The sequence below is a fragment of the Lingula anatina genome, chromosome 3 (assembly GCF_051362555.1).
Source record: "Lingula anatina isolate TDL-2025a chromosome 3, LinAna3.0, whole genome shotgun sequence".
Lineage (NCBI taxonomy): Eukaryota > Metazoa > Brachiopoda > Lingulata > Lingulida > Lingulidae > Lingula > Lingula anatina.
Window position 1 is genome coordinate 33,248,254 of NC_141769.1, and position 20,876 is coordinate 33,269,129.

Here is a 20,876-nt window from a genome sequence, read left to right on the forward strand (position 1 = left end):
ACATTTTAATGAATTCAATATAGATGGTTTATAATAAACATAACATGTACTAGTAGATGTTAACAACTCATAAGAAACAAAGATTTCCGTCCGTACATCGGGACTTATAATAAACGTAACAGTGTTTTGTAGATTAAATTTCAATGTTTAATGCCGCGTTCAAGATTATTTATTGTTTGTCTATTTATTCGTCTTTATTTAGGTGTCTATCAGGAGATTATTTATCTATTTATTTATTTATTAATTTTACATTTTGAAGAATCATTTATAATATCTTATTCAACTGCTCAGTATGGACAAACTGTTTAAATATTTATTTAATACATAAAAATCAATAATAATAATAATAATAATAATAATAATAATAATAATAATAATAATAATAATAATAATAATAATAAAACCAATTGAATATATGTGTGATCTACATTGGTCATACCTCTTTGATTAACTGATAAAAATAACAATCCTAAAATAAAATATTGAGCCTTTTAAGCTATGGCCAAAAGAGTGAAAATGATTTCTGATGCGAAAAAGGATGAAAAGAACAACGAAAAGTGTAACCAGCATAAAATAAAATTGGTAAAGACAGATCAGGACCATGTGTTACTTATTTGATAACTCTTTTAAATGAAGTTGTTACAAAATGCACTTCATAACTCGTCGTTTCGGTCGTTTTGAAAAAATAAATTGTTAACGATTACATTTTAAGAATTTTAAGGGGACATTCGTATCTTGAGCTTTTCTTGCAAAAATGAAAACATGTTTGTCGCCGATATTAATTCACGTGACCACAACAAGGCGTAACAGGCGCATGCAATGGCTCGAATGTGAAGCAACAAAGTGTGAAAATGGCACGCGAATTAGTGACAACATTCCTTTTGACAGCTTTCGTAATTTTGTTAATTTCTAGAGAATCAATTGCGGCGAAGAAACCGCATATTTTATTTGTATTAGCAGACGATTATGGTTGGAACGACGTTGGTTATCACGGCTCTGACATCAAGACCCCAACCTTAGACCGACTCTCGGCAGAAGGAGTGAGACTTGAAAATTACTACGTGCAGCCGATCTGTACTCCCTCACGTAGTCAGTTGTTGACGGGCCGATATCAGGTATTTCCATGTATTCACTAGGTAATTTCTTTAAAAAATTGTTTTAACCTGTCAGTGGTTCCCAAGCAGCATTGCCCTGTGTATTGACAGCCAGTAATAATATTTACACTGTGCATGTATCCAGTGTATAGTCACTCAGGGGCCATTCATTTTATCATCCGTAAACCATATTCTTGGGAAGGGAAAGGGAGGTGTCAATGCCCTCTGTACGCCTTAAAAAATAATAGAAATTATAATTTTCACCACCAGGCGCTGCTGGCAAAGGTTGTCATTTTTAGCCAATCGCCTTGCACTCTCTGAAAGAGGGGTTCTGGAAAAAGTCTACTTTGTAGGGACAATTGTCAAATGATGATAAAAATGTTTGATCCCATAATAGAAAATCTCACCAAAAACTTTTTACCTTGGAGAAATATAACCTATAATGTAAGTACAGGAAAAATTAGTGTCTTGAAATAATGACACTCATATTGGGCATTAATGTTGTTCACCTTTTGTTTGTCTATTAGATTCATACAGGCTTACAGCACAGCATCATCTGGTATAACCAGGCCAATGGCTTACCCCTTCAGTTCCCAACTATTGCAGACAAGCTACGAGAGCAAGGCTATGCCACACACATTGTGGGCAAATGGCACCTGGGATTTTACAAGAAAGAATACATGCCCACTAATAGGGGGTTTGATACACACTATGGTAAATACGTGACAATAGTTTAAGCTGTGATATTTTAATCTCTTTATAGCAGGTGACAAAATATGCCTTTTATTTGACCAATCGAGCTGTACACGTAGCAGCCATGTAATGAATGGAGATCAAAAAGATTTTAAAATTTGTAATTTCAATACTAGTTTATATCAACAAATATGACAAGTATCAAAGCTTTGCTGGCTTTCTGCTTTAAAACCATGCTTGCTCAAAAAAAAAAAAAGTTAAGGATTTTTAAAGAAATTTTTTACTCATTTTAAGCTGTATTTTAACTAGAATCTCATCATTACGATGTACACTTAGAAGAACGTGCATAAAATGTCTTTTGATTTTTTTTTTTTTTTTTTTTTTTTGAAATAGGAATTGTGATTTTTCATATGAAAATTTTGTCAGCTGGCTCTTTAAAATGTTGTTGAATATTCTTTAACCTGATGGTTATTTTTCCCTATAGGATACCTGACTGGTTCTGAATATTATTTTACTCACAAAAGATGTTATGAAACATGTGGGATAGACCTAAGAGACAACATGGATGTTGACAAAAATCAAAATGGTGTTTATTCTACACACCTCTTCACCAAAAGAGCTGAGGATATCATTGCTAATCATGATAAAAACAAGGTAAATTAAAAATATTATAACAAATGTTGAGAGGTGATCCGTGTTCAGTCTGTTACATAAACTATATTTTGATTACAATAATATTGTGTCACAGAAACTCTAATATGCATGGAGGTATAATTATTAACATTTATCTGTTTGTCTCTTATGATAGGTATATTTTTCAATATTTATTTATTTATTTATTTATTTATTTATTTATTTATTTATTTCAGCCTCTTTTCCTGTATCTGCCTTATCAGGCTGTTCATTCCCCCCTTGAGGTACCCGAGGAATACGTCAAACCTTATCGACGTATTAAGAACAAAGCAAGAAGGATATATGCAGGTTTGTGAACTTCTACGTTTTTAATGCAACCATTTTTCAATGAAATAATTTTGCTGCAATGCGGGCAATATTTTTTCTTTTGATAAGTAGATGAATTTTTTATGATTTTAAGCAGTGAAGCCTGAGAATAAAGGAATCGATATTTAAGAATATGAAATGCACATAAACATGAGAAAAACCATAAACATTATACAGCCACTGGTACATGACAAATGATGTCACAAATATTTGAGTTAGGAAGATATTTTGCATGCAGTCAACAACTTGACACATAATGTAGAGCTTGAACAGATCCTGTACAATAATAAGACACTTAAAATGTACGTGTAAGGAAAACTCAGTTTGGTATAAAATTTTTGAAACGGCAAGCCTTCATGTCGTGTTTGCCACATATTGTTCTCAGTAAATGGGATATTTTTTATTGTGCATTACTTTAGGTATAAGATACACTATCATGCATGAAAAGAGACCATGAGATTGTTTATTTGATTGCATATCTAGTATATTTTCAATTGTAATTTTTAAAGGTCTATACTCAAGATGAAAAAAATTGCTCTTCTAGCTTATAAATGATGGCATCTGTTTGCATGTTTCTGACATATCAATTATTTACTGTCAGGTGGCACCTATATAGCTGTAGTAACAGATCTTTTTATTGTGATATATATATATATATAAATTTTTGGAAAAAGGAATTGTTTTTTTCATATGAAATTTCTGTCAGCTGTCTCTTCAAAATTTATAATTTTATATATATAATTTCAGTGGTCTTGTTTATCCTCTCTCTCTCTCTCTCTCTCTCTCTCTCTCTCTCTCTCTCTCTCTCTCTCTCTCTCTCTCTCTCTCTCTCTCTCTCTCTCTCTCTCTCTCTCTCTCTCTCTCTCTCTCTCTCTCTCTCTCTCTCTCTCTCTCTCTCTCTCTCTCTCTCTCTCTCTCTATATATATATATATATATATATAACTTTAGTGGTCTTGTTTATCCTCTCTCCTGCACAGGTATGGTGAGTGCTATGGATGAAGGTGTAGCCAATGTGACCAAAGCATTGAAGCAACATAGACTCTGGGAAGATACCATCATGGTGTTCTCAACAGGTATCTGTAACGGGGGCATCTTGATAGTCCGAAGGTTCATTGGTCTGAAAAATTGTAGCATTTTCATCAGTTTTATTAATCTAGAGTTTGTTGGTCCGAAGGCTCTACAGTGAACATTCGGACCAATGAACCTTCAGACTAATGCTACAGATCCATCTTTAACCTTTCATTCAGTTTTGGGTCATACCATTAGGAATTAATAGTTTTGGAAGTTATCTATAAACATGACTTACTTTTAGAGAAACACCAACAATTATTTTGATGGGCTTGCCGATGTATATCTCCTATAAGGTAGCTCTCATTCAGAACCTTTGTAAAATGTTCAATGGTCAGTCAGTCCAAAATTGAGAAGAAAAGAAAATTTGTTTTGCTATTTTTTTCTTTTACCCTTACCAATATATGATTCAATATATAAATATAGTAAAGACCTATTCATTTGATATATTGGCACAGATATGGGCGGCCAAAAGGGCAAAAATTAATGTCGTCGATTCAGTTATGTTTCGTTGATTCACTGCCTTCCCAATCGATTCAGTTTCAAGTTTAAACGACCCTGTCATAAATTCAGCATCTATTTTCATCAATTCAATTGTCAAACATTTCTCGTCAACGGTGTATTAAAACCAATGCTGTCACTATTTTCGTCGATCGTGTAACTATTCTCGTCGATCGTCAAACTATTCTCGTCGATCGTCTAACTGTTCTCGTCGATCCTTTAACGTCACTTCATCATTCATCGATCGATTGCCAGAGGGCGCTGCGGCAGCACATTGGCATCACATGACTATCAAAATGGCAGACAACAAAATGATTGCTAGTGAAATAAGAAAATTTTCTCATCAATTTCAATTTTAATTGTTAATAATTAAAATCTATTCGGTTGTAGGGACATTATTTTCTAGTTGTTTTCAACTCTGACCATGGCTGGCCGAGTTAAAAATTACAGCGTGATTGACAGACAGAAGCACGTGTTGCTACCGCAGCGTCCTCTGGCGATGATCGATGAGACGATCGACGAGAATAGTTAGACGATCGATGAGAATAGTTACACGATTGACGAGATTAGTTGGACGATCGACGAGAATAGTTACACGATCGACTAAAATCGCGAAAGCATTGGTTTTAATACACTGTAGATGAGAAATGTTTGACAATTGAATTGACGAAAGTAGATGTTGAATTTATGAAGGGATCGTTTAAACTTGAAACTAAATCGATGAAACATAACTGAATCGACGACAAGAATTTTTGCCCTTTTGGCCGCCCATACACAGAATTAAATTTTTGTGTTTATGATAGAATTAAATTACTTTATACTAAAAGTTAATTGTATTTTTCAGACAATGGAGGTCAGATTCTGTCAGGTGGTAACAACTGGCCGTTGCGCGGGTGGAAAGGCAGTCTGTGGGAGGGCGGCTTCAGAGGGGTGGGCTTTGTCCACAGCAACAGCCTGGAAACTAAAGGCAAGATCAATAGGGAACTAATCCACATTTCTGACTGGTTCCCCACTTTGTTGTCATTGGCTGGAGGGTCTCCAAGCAATATTACTGGTCTTGATGGTTATAATGTATGGGACACTATTAGGTAAGAATGCCTTTAGAATGCAAGGCTCATGTAATTATCAAATTTTGTGAATTCCCAGATGTGTCATTCTGACTTTGAATTAAATACTGATGGTATATGAGTATGCTACAAAAATAGAGACAGGCTTGTAGACTTTGAAACTAAGGTTGATAATCTCTTTGGGAGTTATGAGATCTTTCATAAATTTTTATATAGCAGATACAGTGAAAGAGAAAGGAGAGTTTGTGTAAGAGAAGAAATAGTTTTATTGAAGCTAAAACTACAAACTATTATCTGAGAGAATTTAATTTGATGCAGTATCGGCTTTTATATATTAATTATTAATTTTGAAAATAATTAGATTACACAGAATAAATTAACATATTGTCACTGAGAACATTTATTTTCAATGATTCTTCAGTAAAAATGCGCCAAGTCCAAGAACAGAGCTCCTACATAACATCGACCCTCTGTTCACTAAGTCTGGCACCCCAGCGTACAGCGGTACCTTCGACACCTCCACCAGGGCAGCATTCAGAATGGGGAAGTGGAAAATTATCACTGGGAACCCAGGTTAGTCAACACTAGGGCATTTATAATCCATAAAATGCAACATATTTAGTTGAAAATCGGTTTATTTAATATATAACTACAGATTTGCCAACTCCTGACATGCATGTAGTAACATCATATATTTTAGATAGTTGGTTGTCGCGTGTACTTCTGCATAAAGCAGTATGGCTTTTAGTTTAGGGTGTTATATGTAGTGTTTTTGTAAACAGTGCTGAAACATTCATGTAGCCCAGTTTTAAGCAATAGATTATCATTGTTGTTATTTTAAATGCCTTTATTTGGCACCAAGGAGGAAGGGGTGAAATCCAAAGTTCCATGGTGTTTGTAAACATTTCTATGTTAGGAAATGGAAGCTGGATTAAACCTGCACAAGTGATTGACAGTGGTGAACATCATGTTGAGAATACATTTGAAGACACCAACAAAAATGTGTGGCTCTTCGATATATTAGATGTGAGTACAGACCTGTTTCCCCTCCTCCACTCCACCGGGTAACAGTTTTTCAGTTCAACTTAATTTACTTCAGGATTAAAAGAACATATATCGACATTATAACATATAATACAGGCCTGTAGCCAGCAAATTCAGAAGGGGGATTCTTTTTCTGAAAAAGTGGAACTTTTACAATGAAACTTATGTGTAGCTAGATAAAATTTTACCCAAAAAGGACCTTTTCCTGACAATAGGGGCGGTTCTTTCGAACCCCCCCCCGAACCCCCCCTGGCTACGGGCCTGTAATAGCTACCAGTACATGTATGTCTATGAAAAATTACGCACTCAGTGTAATAGTATTAAATTGTTGAGAAAAGGACATGAGACATTTATTTAAATAGAATTATTACAGCAGAAATGTTAAAAACCCAATATATTTTCATCTTACAGGACCCTACTGAGAGAAATGACCTGTCACAGAAGTACCCTAATATTGTGAAGAAAATGTTGACTCGTCTGCAGGCATACAACGCCACTGCAGTCCCAGCAATATACCCCCCTCCTGACCCCAGGGCAGACCCCAGTCACAATGGAGGGGTTTGGGGACCATGGGAATAATACCAGGGGGGGGGGGGGTCCAGGATTTTAAAGTGGGGGGTGGGTCAGTTTTCTCAACTCGGGTGTCTACTGTTATTGCTGTAAAAACTTTTATGCAACCTGAAATTTCTCATGCAGTCTGATGTATCAACAGGCTCAGTCAAAAAAGGATGACCTAATCTCCTAACTTCTCATTTAAGTCACCCTTAATTACTTACTGTCCTTAAATACATATATTTGAAGTTGGGGTGTTGGAATATTTGTTGAGATGAAGATTCTGTCAGTGGCCCTAACACTGATTAAACTCTTATGAAGAGGTATGGGACCACTGAGATTACATATTTTTTGTTGCATAATATATGAATAACCTCAGACCAGGATAATTTCAGACTCAAAATTTGTGAAAAATATGTTATTTGGTGTCCAGATATGTGCATTTTGAATTGATTTATCAATTTATTTATTTTTTATAAAATTAATTTAAATATGTTAGAATGATCTAGTGTGATGTTGATGATGTGTGGTTTGGATAGGCATTATAAAACAGTAAAGGAATGTTTTTATATTTGGTGGAAGTTTGAAGACTTTCAGCTTTTTACAGAATATTGACATTTGAACAAATAAAATGAAATCCAATATATTTTATAGCATCCAAATCAGCTGACTTAGCGCTCGTTCACATGAAAAATCTATTTTCTAAAAATCTATTGGCGGTATCTTGTGATCACGGTCTGTGCCCTGAATACCCCACGGCGTAATTACTGGCAGCGCGAGCCAGTTACTTCCAAAGCGTCAAGGTATGAGAATCTCCTCCGAGTGCAGCCGAGAATTAATTACAGCTTTGGAAGTAACTACCGCCAATAGATTTTTAGAAAATAGATTTTTCATGTGAACGAACCCTAAAAGGTGTAGATTTATTTAGGTGTATTTGTAGTCTAATTACAAAAGTTCACTTTTGAGATGAAATTCATAGTAGAATAATTGTTATAATTTTTTTTTGGTAAAAAATTGCATCTTTTTCAGATGACATTATGTAAATTTATACTACTGTTGATGCTTTTGTGTGCAACCTATTTTTATGTACAGACACAGATGTGTCTGTACATATTGCCATCACCTGCGTCTGTCGTCGCCGATGCCGATGCCGATGCCGATGCCGATGCCGATGCCGATGCCGATGCCGTCGCCGTGCACTTTCCTTGTAAACACGATAAGTGGAAGGCAGTTTTACTTTTTGGCTTTATATTTACAGAGCTGATGAATATTCATAAAACGCAGGTCAAGTTCGAAAATCAGCATGATCGGGCCATTATTGTAGCAGTTATGCTGTTTTTTCACTTTTCAGCATATATACAACCTTGTAAACACATTTTAAGGAAAACTGTTAGGCCTGTTGTCATGAAACTCACAGGAGTAATCAATCTTACTAAAACGCAGGTCAAGTTCAAAAATCAGCATGATCGGGCCACTATTTTAGTAGTTATGCGTTTTTTTCATTGTTCAGCATATATGCAACACTGTAAACACAATATAAGAAAAACAGAAAGCCCAATTGTCATTAAACTCACAGGAATGGTCAGTCTTACTAAAACGCAGGTTGAGTTCGAAAATCAGCATAATCGGGGCATTACTTTAGAAGTTATGCTGCTTTTTCACATTTCTTCAGATTTCCTCAGATTTAATTCTTAGGCATGTTAATAGCCTTATTATTTAAGTAATAAGATACGTAAAAGTGTTTGTTTGACATTTCCTGCATCTGTACAACATTGTTAGTTGATTATGTAAAAATGATGGTAAACTTGTTATCGTGTATTGTGTAATAAAGTGTCAAAAATGGAAATAAACTCATATCATTGCAGTTTGTCAGATTCAATCATTCACTATGTTCAGAATCTCAGAATGGAAGAAATTGGACATTTAACACTGTTCTATTGATATTTTTCACATCTCATCAATTTTCTTAGTTGATCTTATAAAAATGGCAGTAACCTATTAATTTTGTTTTATGTTAAAAAAGTGTTAAAAATGGAAATAAACCCATTTCAGAACAGTGCAGTCTTGTTTACATTGTGGCATCTTTAAGGCGTGACTTTGAAGTTCCATCGGCCTAAAAACCTTTGTTAGTCATGTTTACTATTTGTCCATGATACTAATATTTTATTATTAAAAATTGATGATCATTATGCTGTTAAACATTATGTAATATTGCATCAAAATTTGAAAAAAACCAATTTTGGGCACTGCTTCCATGATGACCATTTAAGAAAAACCATGTCACTTACTGTTCTCAAACAGTACAGTTAATATGTACAGATGTGTCTGTACATATTGCCATCACCTGTGTCTGTCGTCGCCGTCGTTGCTGTCACTGTCGCTGTCGCCGGCGCCATGCACTTTCATTGTAAACACGATAAGTGGAAGGCAGTTTTACTTTTTGGCTGTATATTTACAGAGCTGATGAATATTCGTAAAATGCAGGTCAAGTTCGAAAATCAGCATGATTGGGCCATTAATGTAGAAGTTATGCTGTTTTTTCACTTTTCAGCATATATGCAACACTGTAAACACATTTCAAGGAAAACCTATAAGCTTTTTGTCATGAAACTCACAGGAGTAATCGATCTTACTATAACGCAGGTCAAGTTCGAAAATCCGCATGATCGGGCCACTATTTAAGTAGTTATGCTTTTTTTTCACTTTTCAGCATATATGCAACACTGTAAACACAATATAAGAAAAACAGATAGGCCAATTGTCATTAAACTCACAGGAGTGGTCATTCCTGCTAAAACGCAGGTTGAGTTCAAAAATCAGCATAATCGGGCCATTATTTAAAAAAAATGCAGTTTTTTCACATTTCCTCAGATTTAATTCTTAGGCATGTAAACAGTTTCATTATTGAACTAATAAGATACGTAAAAGTGTTTGCTTGGCATTTCCTGCAATTTTACAACATTATTAGTTGATTATGTAAAAATGATGGTAAACTTGTTATCGTGTATTGTGTAATAAAGTTTCAAAAATGGAAATAAACTCATATCATTGCAGTTCGTCAGATTCAATCATTCACTATGTTCAGAATCTCAGAATGGAAGAGATTGGACATTTAACACTGCTCTGTTGATATTTTTCCCATCTCATCAATTTTCTTAGTTGATCATATAAAAACGGCAGAAAACTGTTAATTTTGTTTTATGTTAAAAATTGTTAAAAATGGAAAAAAAAAACATTTCAGAACAGTGCTGTCTCGTTTACATTTTGGCATTTTCAAGTTGTGACTTTGAAGTTCCATGGGCCTGAAGACCTTTGCTAGTCACATTTTCTGAATATCCATAATACTAATATTTTATTATTAAAGTTGATGGTCATTATGCTGTTAAACAATATGTAATATTGCATCTAAATTTGAAAAAAAAAAACTATTTTGGGCACTGCTCCCATGATGACCATTTAAGAAAAACCATGTCATTTACTGTTCTCAAACTTACAGGAAAGAAACATGGGACTAAAATACAGCTTCAGTAGGAAATACAGTCTGTTTGGTAATTCTTACTGCCAGTTAAACAGTTATTTTGTGAAAATTTAATTTTTCACATATTGGCATTTTTAAGGTGTGACTTTGAAGTTCCACGGGCTTGAAGACCCATGCTAGTCACATTTTCTGAAAATCCATGATACGTATATTTTATTATTAAAAATTGACGGTCATTATGCTGTTAACCATTATGTAATATTGCATCAGAATAGAAGAAAACACAATTTTGGGTGCTGCTGCCATGATGACCATTATGGGAAAACCATGTTACTTATGATTGCCAAACTTTCAAAAAAGAAATACAGGACTAAAATGCAGTCTGAGTTGGAAAAGCAGTCTAAGTGACTTCTTTTTCTGGAAGTTATACATTTTCAAAGTGTAAACTTGTCACATATTTTAATTACATTGGTATTACCTGTTGAGGATAATTAAAATTTGATGTTGAATTTGCAGTTTAACATAATGTATTTTTGCATCAGAATTGACAGTAGCCTATTTTGTGCATAATAGTTATTTCCTGTTTTTTGTCTGTACATTTGACAGCTTTGCTGCCTTGTTTCATATGTTTACTTGCATGAGATGAAAGTGACAGCTGTCATTTTTATCATATTTACACTAGCTTAAGAAAAACTAAATGGAAATAGAATGAAATATTTCGTAGGGGTATTCAGCAAAGGATTAATATGGTTAATTTTGTTAATTTATGGTTTATCTTGGACAATAATTCTGGGAGGTTTTAGGAATTTTCAAAATAACTTTGCAGTATTGGAGGATTTAGTGGAGGCTATTTCTTTATTTCTATTGAATTATTTAAAATGTTGCTTAAATGATATTATGTGTTCCAGTGATCATTTTGCAATTTCTACATTTCCTTTTATTTTTTAAAGGGAAAAAAAGAAATCCACGTGTTATGATATGAGTGATGATATGTTTTGCCAGTTAAGAAAAAATATCATTGATTGATAAAAAGAAGTTTTTTGTTAATGTTGTAAGTAGTAACATTCCAAAGGGGTTTTCCTTCTCCTAAAGCTTTGCTATACTATAGTGTATAGTCCTCTGTCAGTGGATGTGCACATTATCCTTGCATTTTTGTGACAGAAAATTGATATGCAGCAGCAAGTGACAAAGCAATAAGCAGGTTCTTAAATATGCATGTTATCAGCAATGCCAGCAACTATACTGTATGGTATTAATCTCATGTTCAATATGTCGTGTGTGAACACTGATCTAATCTATCGATCAACAAATGTTTCGATAATACACATATTGTTTTGTGATAAAATATCTAAGCCAATAATATCTCAAACCCTTTATCAGTTAGTTTGATTTTTTAAATGCAGGGATTTTTGATGACTGACACATATAAAAACAAAAATGGATTCAGCATATTGTATTAAATATTATTTACAGACATATTAGTTGACATGTCATTTACTGATGTTAAAGAATAATTAAATAAACTTTTGGAATGGTGGGCATTTGTTTTTGTTCAAATCAAATCCTGGAGAAAATGCTGATTTGACAATTAAAATTTTGAAATACCATAAGAGGAAAAAAACAAGCAATGCACAAAGATAATTTACTATAAAGTAATTATATTTTTAACATTGAAACTTCTTTCCTCTCTAAATATACAATTAAAGAGGCAGTTGGTTAGTTGCACGCAAAATAAATAAATAAATAAAATCTGGTAATGATCTCATCTTGTGCCAAGTAATCATAACAAAACAACATCGAAAGCTATTTGTCGTCCTTTTTAAAATGGCGATAACACGAAGACAGAAGGGTGCGCAGGAAAAAAGTGATAAACATCAAGAAAAAGAAGCAAAGAAGGAGCAGTTGGTGGTTTTATCAGACAGTTCAAGTGATGGAGACAGTAGTGATCAAGACACAGATTCTGAATTAGAAGATTTAGTTCAACGTGCATATGACACAATCAAGGCAACAGCAACACGTGTTTCCTCGACAAAACACGCGAAAGACGGAGAACAGACAGACGCAGGGTTAGGTTTTATAATTGATACCAACCCTGGCACGTCGACCGATATGTCACTGTTGACTAGTCCTGAGGGTAAATCAAAAGGAATTAACGATGAGGAGGATTCATCTGGAGAGTCGAATGAAGAAGACGGGTCTTCGGAGGCGGAGGATGGAAACGCCGGAGGTGGCAGAAAGACGTTACCTGTGAAAAGAACAGCCAAGAAATCGAAAAAACCAAGAAAGAATTCAGTTGAAAAATCTAGGAAAGACGAGTATGTCAAAAATGCGTTGTGAATGTCATGTACTTTCAAGGATGAGTTTAATAAGCATTGAGAGTTACTTTATTTGTTTTAGTATTCCTTTATGTACTCCTAGCATCTTTTGGTACTGATGTTATGCTTTAACAATGAAGAAGATTTCCTTCATTTTGAATATGAAATGTGTTATTGTCATTGTCAATGTGGGTATTGGTGATTCAATGTTTCCTAATTTAAGTATATTTTAAATATTTATTATTATTTTCATTATTTATTGTTGAGAAGTAGAAAACGCAGACATGATAAATGTTTTAGTGATGCTTCTTTTGAGGAACAATAACATCATCTTCCCTTTCTACAAATAGTGAAAATAAGTTTTGTATGGTACCAGAACACATAATAATAAATAATAATAATAATAATTTTTTTAAGAATTATAAATTATCATTTCACTCATTTAGAGCATTTTAAATGCCATTTAAATGCCTTCATTTGCCCTCTAGGTTGGAGCTTTCATCCTCCTTGCAGTGTAGTGTGAGTCTAGAGGACGGCTACTTAAATGTGAACACGTACCATGCCCCAAAACTACACAATCCTAAAGTGGACAAGATGCTGCTGAAGTTGGGGAACCAGGATGAGGTAGGACATCCTGATTTGTGTTATGCTTTTTTAATGCAATATTAAGCTTAAAATATGCATAAATAGGTCATTGTGATCCTTTTCACCAAATTAGACAAAGTTTTGTGGCAGATATATTATTGCTTATGTCAACTGTTTATAAGTATTCCACATTTGAAACAATCAACAATAATGCTACTCAGTTTCCTAAAACAAAGAACTGAATAATATTATGTGATTTTTGCAGATAATGAAGAAAAGCATCATAACCTCTGATTTTGAGAAGAAACACAATGTTCCCTCATTTGCAGAGAGCCTGAACCAGTTGAAAAAACAGAGACGAGTATGTATCACAACTTATCAAAACTGTCAATATCGACTTTCTACATCCTTTGTGGTTGCGATTTATTCAATCTTTTGGCAACCTGACATGCGCCGCAAGTCATTTTTTTCCTGTTTGATGAAAATTGGTTTAGGACTAGGGACATGAAATAATATTTTTAGAAAAAATGTCCATCTTTTAAAGAAAGCTATAAATTGATGCAAGACTGATGACCTTTTTTAGAATTTTCAAATTTGACTAACCAGAGAGGTTTCATTTTTATACATTCACATATTATTTCAGGCTGAGCGAGATAAGACAAAGGGCAAGAAATGGTTTGACATGCCAGCTACGGAGATGACAGAAGAGCGCAAGAATGACCTGATGGTGCTGCACATGAGAAGAGCTCTCGACCCAAAAAGATTTTACAAGGGGAATGACATCCATGCATTGCCAAAGTTCTTCCAGGTACAAAAACAAGTTGCCTTGATTGAGGTTATTAAAAAAGACCACTTGTACAGAAATTTTCCTAAATATTAAACTTTGGTGAAATATGGTGATGAAGAACAGAATGTGCATTATCATGTGGTGTGGAGTATTATGTAAAATGTTAATTTTTTTTTACAGATGGGTACAGTTATGGAATCACCTGTGGATTTTTACCATGACAGAGTACCCAAGAAGTCAAGGAAGAAGACATTTGTGGATGAGCTGTTAGATGATGCAGAATTTAGACAGTATGTACTGAATATTGATTCGAAATTTTCTGCCAGCATATTTCCAATGATTGCATGTGTTTTGTCCAACAACGTGTTTAGATTTTTTTTTTACCCAGGTTTATGTCTTACAGTCTGAATAATAAAAAGGTGTTGCTAAGAACCTGTTGAAGTTATTTGTAGGTCTTTTTTGTAAGTCTTTATTAGATTGGATTAAAATTTTTGGTGTGCATTTTGCAACTTGTTTTATGAATGTAATTAAAACAGAAATTTCCATAATGTTCAAACATGCTTCCATTATAGGTGGAGCTTAACTGTAGGCTACTGTTTTGCCAAACTTATAAATTTTAATAGGTAATTTTTATCTTAATGTACAGTTTTGTTAACTTTTAGAGATAGAATATGTAGCTTAGAGAAAAGAGAAGTTGAGATTTTTCTTTTTTTTCAGATTTAACAAAAGGAAGTATGCAGAAATACAAGAAGCCACCAGAAAGGCTAGAGGACCTCACAAGCATATGAAAAGACTGAAAAAGAAAAAGAAATGAAACTAACTCATATTCAGTTGGTCTCTGTCAAATAGAAATCTCTGACATTCTATACATTTTGGCAGCTTAAGCAAAGATGTGTGAGTAAATGGGATCTGTAATTATCAGGAGAACAGGAGGACAGAGTTGATGACAATATGTTTATTCTTAAAATTTATTGTATGTGGGATCCATGGCCGCAGTGCAAGTAGAAGACAATACAGTACATTAAACTATGTAAACATTCAGAAAATACTTTCAAAAATTCAGTATCTTACATGGATTGTGATTTGAAAAAAATTCTTATAATTTTTACAAGTTGTTTTTCAAGTTCTTATGAAATATGAGGTACAATGTGTATAGCATTTTCAACATGATGATGAAAAAAATAAGAATCGTCTGTTTTATCAATTCCCTGTTCTCAAGACAAATCAAATATTTTCAAAATTCATCTGACTATATATATATATATATACATTTTATGAAATCATATTATGCATGTATGAACATGATATCTACTGTTATTAAAACAACCTTAAATCACCTGAAACCACTGAAATAATGCATTTGGTGCAACATTGCTACTTAACTGAACCCAAATACTGTATGTCACCTGCACACATCGCTCCTTCAAAAATTGTCCCTCAACTGTGCCCCCTCCCATAAAAATATTGCCAGTCAACTCCCTCCCTACACACACACACTCCCCCCACCCCACCCAAAAGATATATCTACCTACGTTGGCACGGACTGCAACTGAAGAGAAATTTGACCATAAGTGTCAATTGAGATTTCATTACTGGGCTGCAAATGCACCTGAATACTATGAAATCTCAGATAAACTCATGACAAAACTGTAAATACACCTGAATTCTACAAAATTCCAGTTAAGCTGTCATAACAAGACTAAATGCACTTAATGCTACAAGTACAAAAATTTCCCTGAACAGTGATTCCCTGGCAAAGTAAATATGAGACTGGAGCTAAATGTCTTGTAACTCTTACATAAAAAGTCCACCTGAAATAAAGAGCACATTGAACATTAACCTGAAAGGTGAACATTTTCTTAAACAAAAATGGTCTGTGTTAAATTTTAGACTGGGCAATTTTCAGATTATCTTAATTATTTTAAAAGATCTTGTATTTGCTATAAACAAACCTGCTACTTCCAGACTTATTCCAGTTATGTAGCTGCTTCTATCCGAAGCCAAGAACAAACAAGCCTCTGCCACCTCTGTAAGAAACCATTTTTAATTGTTATAATTGTAATCTCCTAAATAACATTGCAAGAGGACAAATCTTAGGGTTATGCTTACCTTCATGAATATATAACCAGCTTAAGGTCCATTATTTATTCTGTGCAAAGTGTGTTTATCATATTGCTAAATGCCACAGATATTTTGACACAGGAAAGCCTGCCAGCAGAAGAGAGAGAGAGAGAGAGATGTATTGTGTAGATGGTAGAAGGAAGTTTTGGTCCATGTCAACCTTCTGGTTTTCCTGTCCTGCCTGCTGGTATCAGGAGAGGGAGAGAGACAGAGAGAGAGTGACAGGGAGGGAGAGAGAGAGAGAGACAGAGAGAGTGACAGGGAGAGAAAGAGAGAGAGAGTGACAGGGAGAGAAAGAGAGAGAGAGACAGGGAGAGAAAGAGAGAGAGAGACAGAGAGAGTGACAGGGAGGGAGAGAGAGAGAGAGGGGGAGAGAGAGAGAGAGCCATGGCTAGGGCAGGGAGTTCTGATCCTTGTCAACCTTCTGGTTTTCCTGTCCTGCCTGCTGGTATCATCTTCCTCATGTTATCTATCACTTTCTCTGGCACAGCTTCTGTCATTGGAGTGTCTATGAAACCAGGCAGCACGGAGTTACAGCGAATACCATACCTAAGAATACAATAGAGTGAATCACAGAATTAGGATAAGACATAGAATAGAACAGAATCCAAGAAAAGATGTTATTTATGTCTTATCCTGAAAAAAATCAATAGACTTGAAAAAAGACATAATATAGGCCTACAGCAAATGCTCTCTTGAAATCAGACACATAGTTACAGTAAATACCTCCTTTACCTCCCCATTTCCTTAGCTACTGTTTTGGTAAGCCCTTCTACACCAGACTTTGAGGCAGCATAATTAGCTTGACCAATATTGCCCACCTTAAAGAATAAATCATATTTAATACTTTAATATGGCCAGTAATTATATTTTGACTTATTATACCAGACTTCCATCTTGATGCACTTTAACTAGCAATGTGTTAACAATTTTCATTTCAATAAAGAACACTGTACTGAGATAAAAACAACGTTCAAAAAGCTTTTAGTTAGATTTTTACTGTAAACTCTTTGTCATTTGAATGACTGTAAATTATGTTGGATGGACCCTATATCACAAATTGCGTGCTTCGATTACCTTATATTGAAGGTAAAAAAATAATAATAATACCTTGATCAGGTTAAAACAAACCATTCAAAATGGATATTTCTTTTAGATTTTTCTCTGACAGTGACACAAATAATTTTTAAAAGTCCTATACTTATTAATTTTTGAGAGAAAAGCCCCTGGTAATCACGTAAATTAATCTAAGTCACTATTTACAGTACTTACTTTACCCACTATACTAGCAATATTAACTATGGACCCAGGCTGGGAATTTTCCACCATTAACTGGGCTATGGCCTTGGTCATCAGATAAGTACCCTAAACAATCACATCAGTTGTAATAATAATAATAAAAAAGAAATGAATAGTCTCTAGAAAATATAATAAATAGCAGCTGCATTCTTTTTGGTATAAATATCTGTAGATCAAACATTAACAACCCCGATTTTTGAAGATTTTCTTCAACTTAGACTGCTGTTTTTCAAAAATATCATGGACACTTCAACAGGTTTTACTTACATTAATGAATATGAGTTTTACTGATATTTCTTAGTAAAAACACATAAACATATTTAGTAGTGCAAATTATAGGTTCAAAATATTAATCTTATATATAAAACATTCAAGAGGAATTATTGACTTCATAAACATGGATGCACGGTATTTTTACATGCAATCATCTTTGTTACCTTCAGATTTACTTTGATAACTTCATCAAAACTCTTCTCATCAAGTTTTAGTAAAAAATTATCCCTGGTGATTCCTGCTGCATTAACCAATATGGATGGAACACCCTCGTACCTAGATGTTGTTTGTTAAATGTACATATAAGACATACTTAATCCAAAAACAAGACAACAATTCATTTCTTTTCTTTTATGTCAGACAACAGCCTACGTTAAAAAAAAAATTCAAATGGGACTGGATTGAAACCAACAAAGAGAAATAACTTATAATTTATTCAATTGTCAAGAAGAAATACAATCCATTGCTCATTTCTCACCTTTTTTTCACCATTCCAACCAAGTCCTCAACCACTTTTGAATCAGAGACATCTGCAGCAAACGGGTGATGGCAGTTTGGTGATGACGTAACTGTATGGAAGGAAGTTAAATACATAAAAGTAACTTTATACTAAAACATGTTTAGGATGTTTTATCTGCATATCAACTGACCACACAACAGAAAAAATATTATATATATATATATATTTTAAAACATCATTACATAATCCTGTTTTCATTAGAAATGCCAAATATTTACAATCTATAATTCCGAAAACTTTATACAGTATCTTCATTTTCTGAAGGCTAATCATAGTCAACTAATTAGAAGTATTAATACTTGGTTGTAGATCACCCACTGTCTTCTCAGCAGACGTTTGGTTGATATCTACGGCAGCTACTGCAGCGCCCTCTCTTGCCAACACCTGGCATACTGCGCGTCCAATGCCACTTCCTGCACCTGAAACATACAGCCCCACAAGGTGAATAAAAAGTATGTCAAAATTAAACAAATTTACCTCAATATTCCCCCATGGGCCACAGATGTACATATTTCAATTTTAACACACCAACTGTACTAGAATAGTATTTCTATGATAAACTCAACAAATATTGAGGGGCTTACTTTCTTAAATTGCAACTATTTGGAGAAAGAAGGGGGGGGGGGGGTGGCAATTTTTTTTTTTTTTTTGGGGGGGGGGGTAGGTTGGGAGTGCAATTGCCTCAGTTTTTGCCAATATCTAGCCTAGCGTGTTAGGTTGGGAACTTAGGTAGGGGTGGATCCAGGATTATTTAAAGGGGGGGGGGGGGCGCTGATGCAATGCAGCCCCCCTCCCCCCTCACACACACAAACATTTGTAGCATGAAAATTTATGCTAATAACGCATGAATTTTCGTGCTAATTAACACATTAATTGGTGTGGGGTTCGAAGGCCTGCTGAAAGGCACCGGAAAATTTTGGTATTTTAGAGGGCGAATGGTGCCATTTGGTACGGTTTAGAACTATGATTCATGTAGTTAAAATTCAAATTTCAAGAGGGGACCAGAAATCGAAGGAGGGAGGGGGGGGGGCCCGGGGGGTCAGGACCCTCTGGCCACTCTCTAAATCCGCCACTGTAAGGCAACTATCCAAATGCCAGCCTCATAGCAGCATTTTTGCACTTCACTACTTATAGGTCATAGTAATACAAGAACATCATCGTTAGTTATAACGCTGCTTGAACCAAGGAGTTACGACAGAACCTTCTGTTGTAACTCCTTGCCTGAACTCAATATTGGTACTGAACACTGACAATAGCACATTTTGCAACGATTGCCATGTACATATACTAGTTATATTCATATTAGATCGAAATTCTAGTGTCGCTTCAGGTTTTTAACCGATCAAATACCTTCTTGCAATTTTAATAATCTGTGGCAATATAAAATGTACCTGTTACTAGCGCGATGCGGCCACTCAACATGGCGGTCGCCATTTTGTCTAGTCACATGATCACACGTTGAGCACGTCACTTTGTTCTCTGGCACTTGTGACATCTCCAGCAAAAATAACGTTAGTTATGTTATGATTGATAAATTTATCGACCAAGTTTGATATAAAGATGATGCCACCAGTCTCATTGCAGCCATATTGCCCGATCCATTTTTTTCTTTAGAAAACATCTTTTTACTAAAATACCACTTTTTTTTGTATTTTTTTGTTTTTATTTTATTTCCCCTGCATCGTAAAAGATAAAACAACTTAAGATAACACCAATCAAAATTTATTCATAAATAAAAATAACAATAAAAAGATATAAAACTCACATCGGCGATAACGCGCAAGCTTGAGATAATGAGATATTACTACTATATAAGTACTTCTAACTATTGCTTTTTAAGGGTTTTCGTTATGATTTATCACAAACTTTTATGCGTTAACATTGCTATTTACCAAATTACTGTATATTAACGCATAAAAGCTATAAGTATAGATAAATTATCACACGTGTCATGCATATCACAAAAAAATAAAAGGGATGCTAACACATGGATCTTTTTGTACTTTTTTCGGGTACATCCCTTTACCCCGTTCACCCGTTTTACTTATCCGACTCGTTGTTTCATTTTAAAATACGACACGCTTTTTTTTAAAGAATAAATGTTTACAGTTTTATTCAAAGAAAGAATGCGCATTCTCTGGACCGAAAATGAGTAGTTTATCAATCTTTTTTATCCACAAATATTTGAGGAGTGGCGGTACGGGGGTATATAGCTGCGAGTAATATGCTGGGGGGGGGGGGGGGAGAAATTATGGTAGGGAGCGGGGCTGGCAAAAAGAGATTATCCTTGTTATAGCGAACCCAAGAAACTGCGTTATTAATGCATTACCGCTTGCAAAGAACAACAGAAAATAACAGAGACACATCTTGACTACAATCACTTCGGGCACCCAGGGAGACATCAAGGCAGCAGCGGCACGGCACAAGACTGTGAAAATGGTCGCGTTACCCGGCGCAAGCTTGTTTCAGCGATTCTTTG

At 34.6% G+C, this 20,876-nt stretch overlaps 3 protein-coding genes across 3 annotated transcripts; 2 read left to right on the plus strand and 1 right to left on the minus strand.

Moving 5' to 3' along the window:
* The first annotated feature begins 787 nt into the window (after positions 1 to 787).
* LOC106152974 (arylsulfatase J-like) lies at positions 788 to 12,034 on the plus strand. Its single transcript, XM_013526728.2, has 9 exons — positions 788 to 1,115; positions 1,622 to 1,808; positions 2,272 to 2,441; positions 2,657 to 2,768; positions 3,765 to 3,860; positions 5,201 to 5,444; positions 5,845 to 5,996; positions 6,340 to 6,449; positions 6,879 to 12,034. The coding sequence occupies exons 1-9, from the start codon at positions 852 to 854 to the stop codon at positions 7,044 to 7,046; spliced, it is 1,503 nt and encodes a 500-aa protein (XP_013382182.2). The 5' UTR covers positions 788 to 851; the 3' UTR covers positions 7,047 to 12,034.
* Positions 12,035 to 12,295: 261 nt separating this feature from the next.
* On the plus strand, positions 12,296 to 15,295 carry LOC106152954 (deoxynucleotidyltransferase terminal-interacting protein 2). Its single transcript, XM_013526700.2, has 6 exons — positions 12,296 to 12,812; positions 13,301 to 13,436; positions 13,663 to 13,758; positions 14,041 to 14,205; positions 14,365 to 14,474; positions 14,902 to 15,295. The coding sequence occupies exons 1-6, from the start codon at positions 12,322 to 12,324 to the stop codon at positions 14,996 to 14,998; spliced, it is 1,095 nt and encodes a 364-aa protein (XP_013382154.2). The 5' UTR covers positions 12,296 to 12,321; the 3' UTR covers positions 14,999 to 15,295.
* LOC106152961 (estradiol 17-beta-dehydrogenase 8-like) lies at positions 15,125 to 19,885 on the minus strand. The gene is made up of 9 exons (XM_013526708.2): positions 19,789 to 19,885; positions 18,697 to 18,816; positions 18,356 to 18,446; positions 18,042 to 18,153; positions 17,578 to 17,670; positions 17,041 to 17,126; positions 16,727 to 16,854; positions 16,137 to 16,211; positions 15,125 to 15,995 (listed from the first exon to the last, which is right to left on the minus strand). The coding sequence occupies exons 1-9, from the start codon at positions 19,829 to 19,831 to the stop codon at positions 15,979 to 15,981; spliced, it is 765 nt and encodes a 254-aa protein (XP_013382162.1). The 5' UTR covers positions 19,832 to 19,885; the 3' UTR covers positions 15,125 to 15,978.
* Between the last annotated feature and the right edge of the window lie 991 nt (positions 19,886 to 20,876).

Excerpts from the sequence above, each read along its gene's own strand:
- LOC106152974 (XM_013526728.2), top strand. The coding sequence starts at position 852 with ATGGCACGCGAATTAGTGACAACATTCCTTTTGACAGCTTTCGTAATT. Across the intron at positions 1,809-2,271 it reads GGGGTTTGATACACACTATG|GATACCTGACTGGTTCTGAA; the intron begins GTAAATACGTGA and ends TTTTCCCTATAG. Across the intron at positions 5,997-6,339 it reads AATTATCACTGGGAACCCAG|GAAATGGAAGCTGGATTAAA; the intron begins GTTAGTCAACAC and ends TTTCTATGTTAG.
- LOC106152954 (XM_013526700.2), top strand. The coding sequence starts at position 12,322 with ATGGCGATAACACGAAGACAGAAGGGTGCGCAGGAAAAAAGTGATAAA. Across the intron at positions 14,206-14,364 it reads CATTGCCAAAGTTCTTCCAG|ATGGGTACAGTTATGGAATC; the intron begins GTACAAAAACAA and ends TTTTTTTTACAG. Across the intron at positions 14,475-14,901 it reads GATGATGCAGAATTTAGACA|ATTTAACAAAAGGAAGTATG; the intron begins GTATGTACTGAA and ends CTTTTTTTTCAG.
- LOC106152961 (XM_013526708.2), bottom strand. The coding sequence starts at position 19,831 with ATGGCGACCGCCATGTTGAGTGGCCGCATCGCGCTAGTAACAG. Across the intron at positions 18,817-19,788 it reads CCGCATCGCGCTAGTAACAG|GTGCAGGAAGTGGCATTGGA; the intron begins GTACATTTTATA and ends TGTATGTTTCAG. Across the intron at positions 18,154-18,355 it reads GTTGGAATGGTGAAAAAAAG|GTACGAGGGTGTTCCATCCA; the intron begins GTGAGAAATGAG and ends AACAACATCTAG.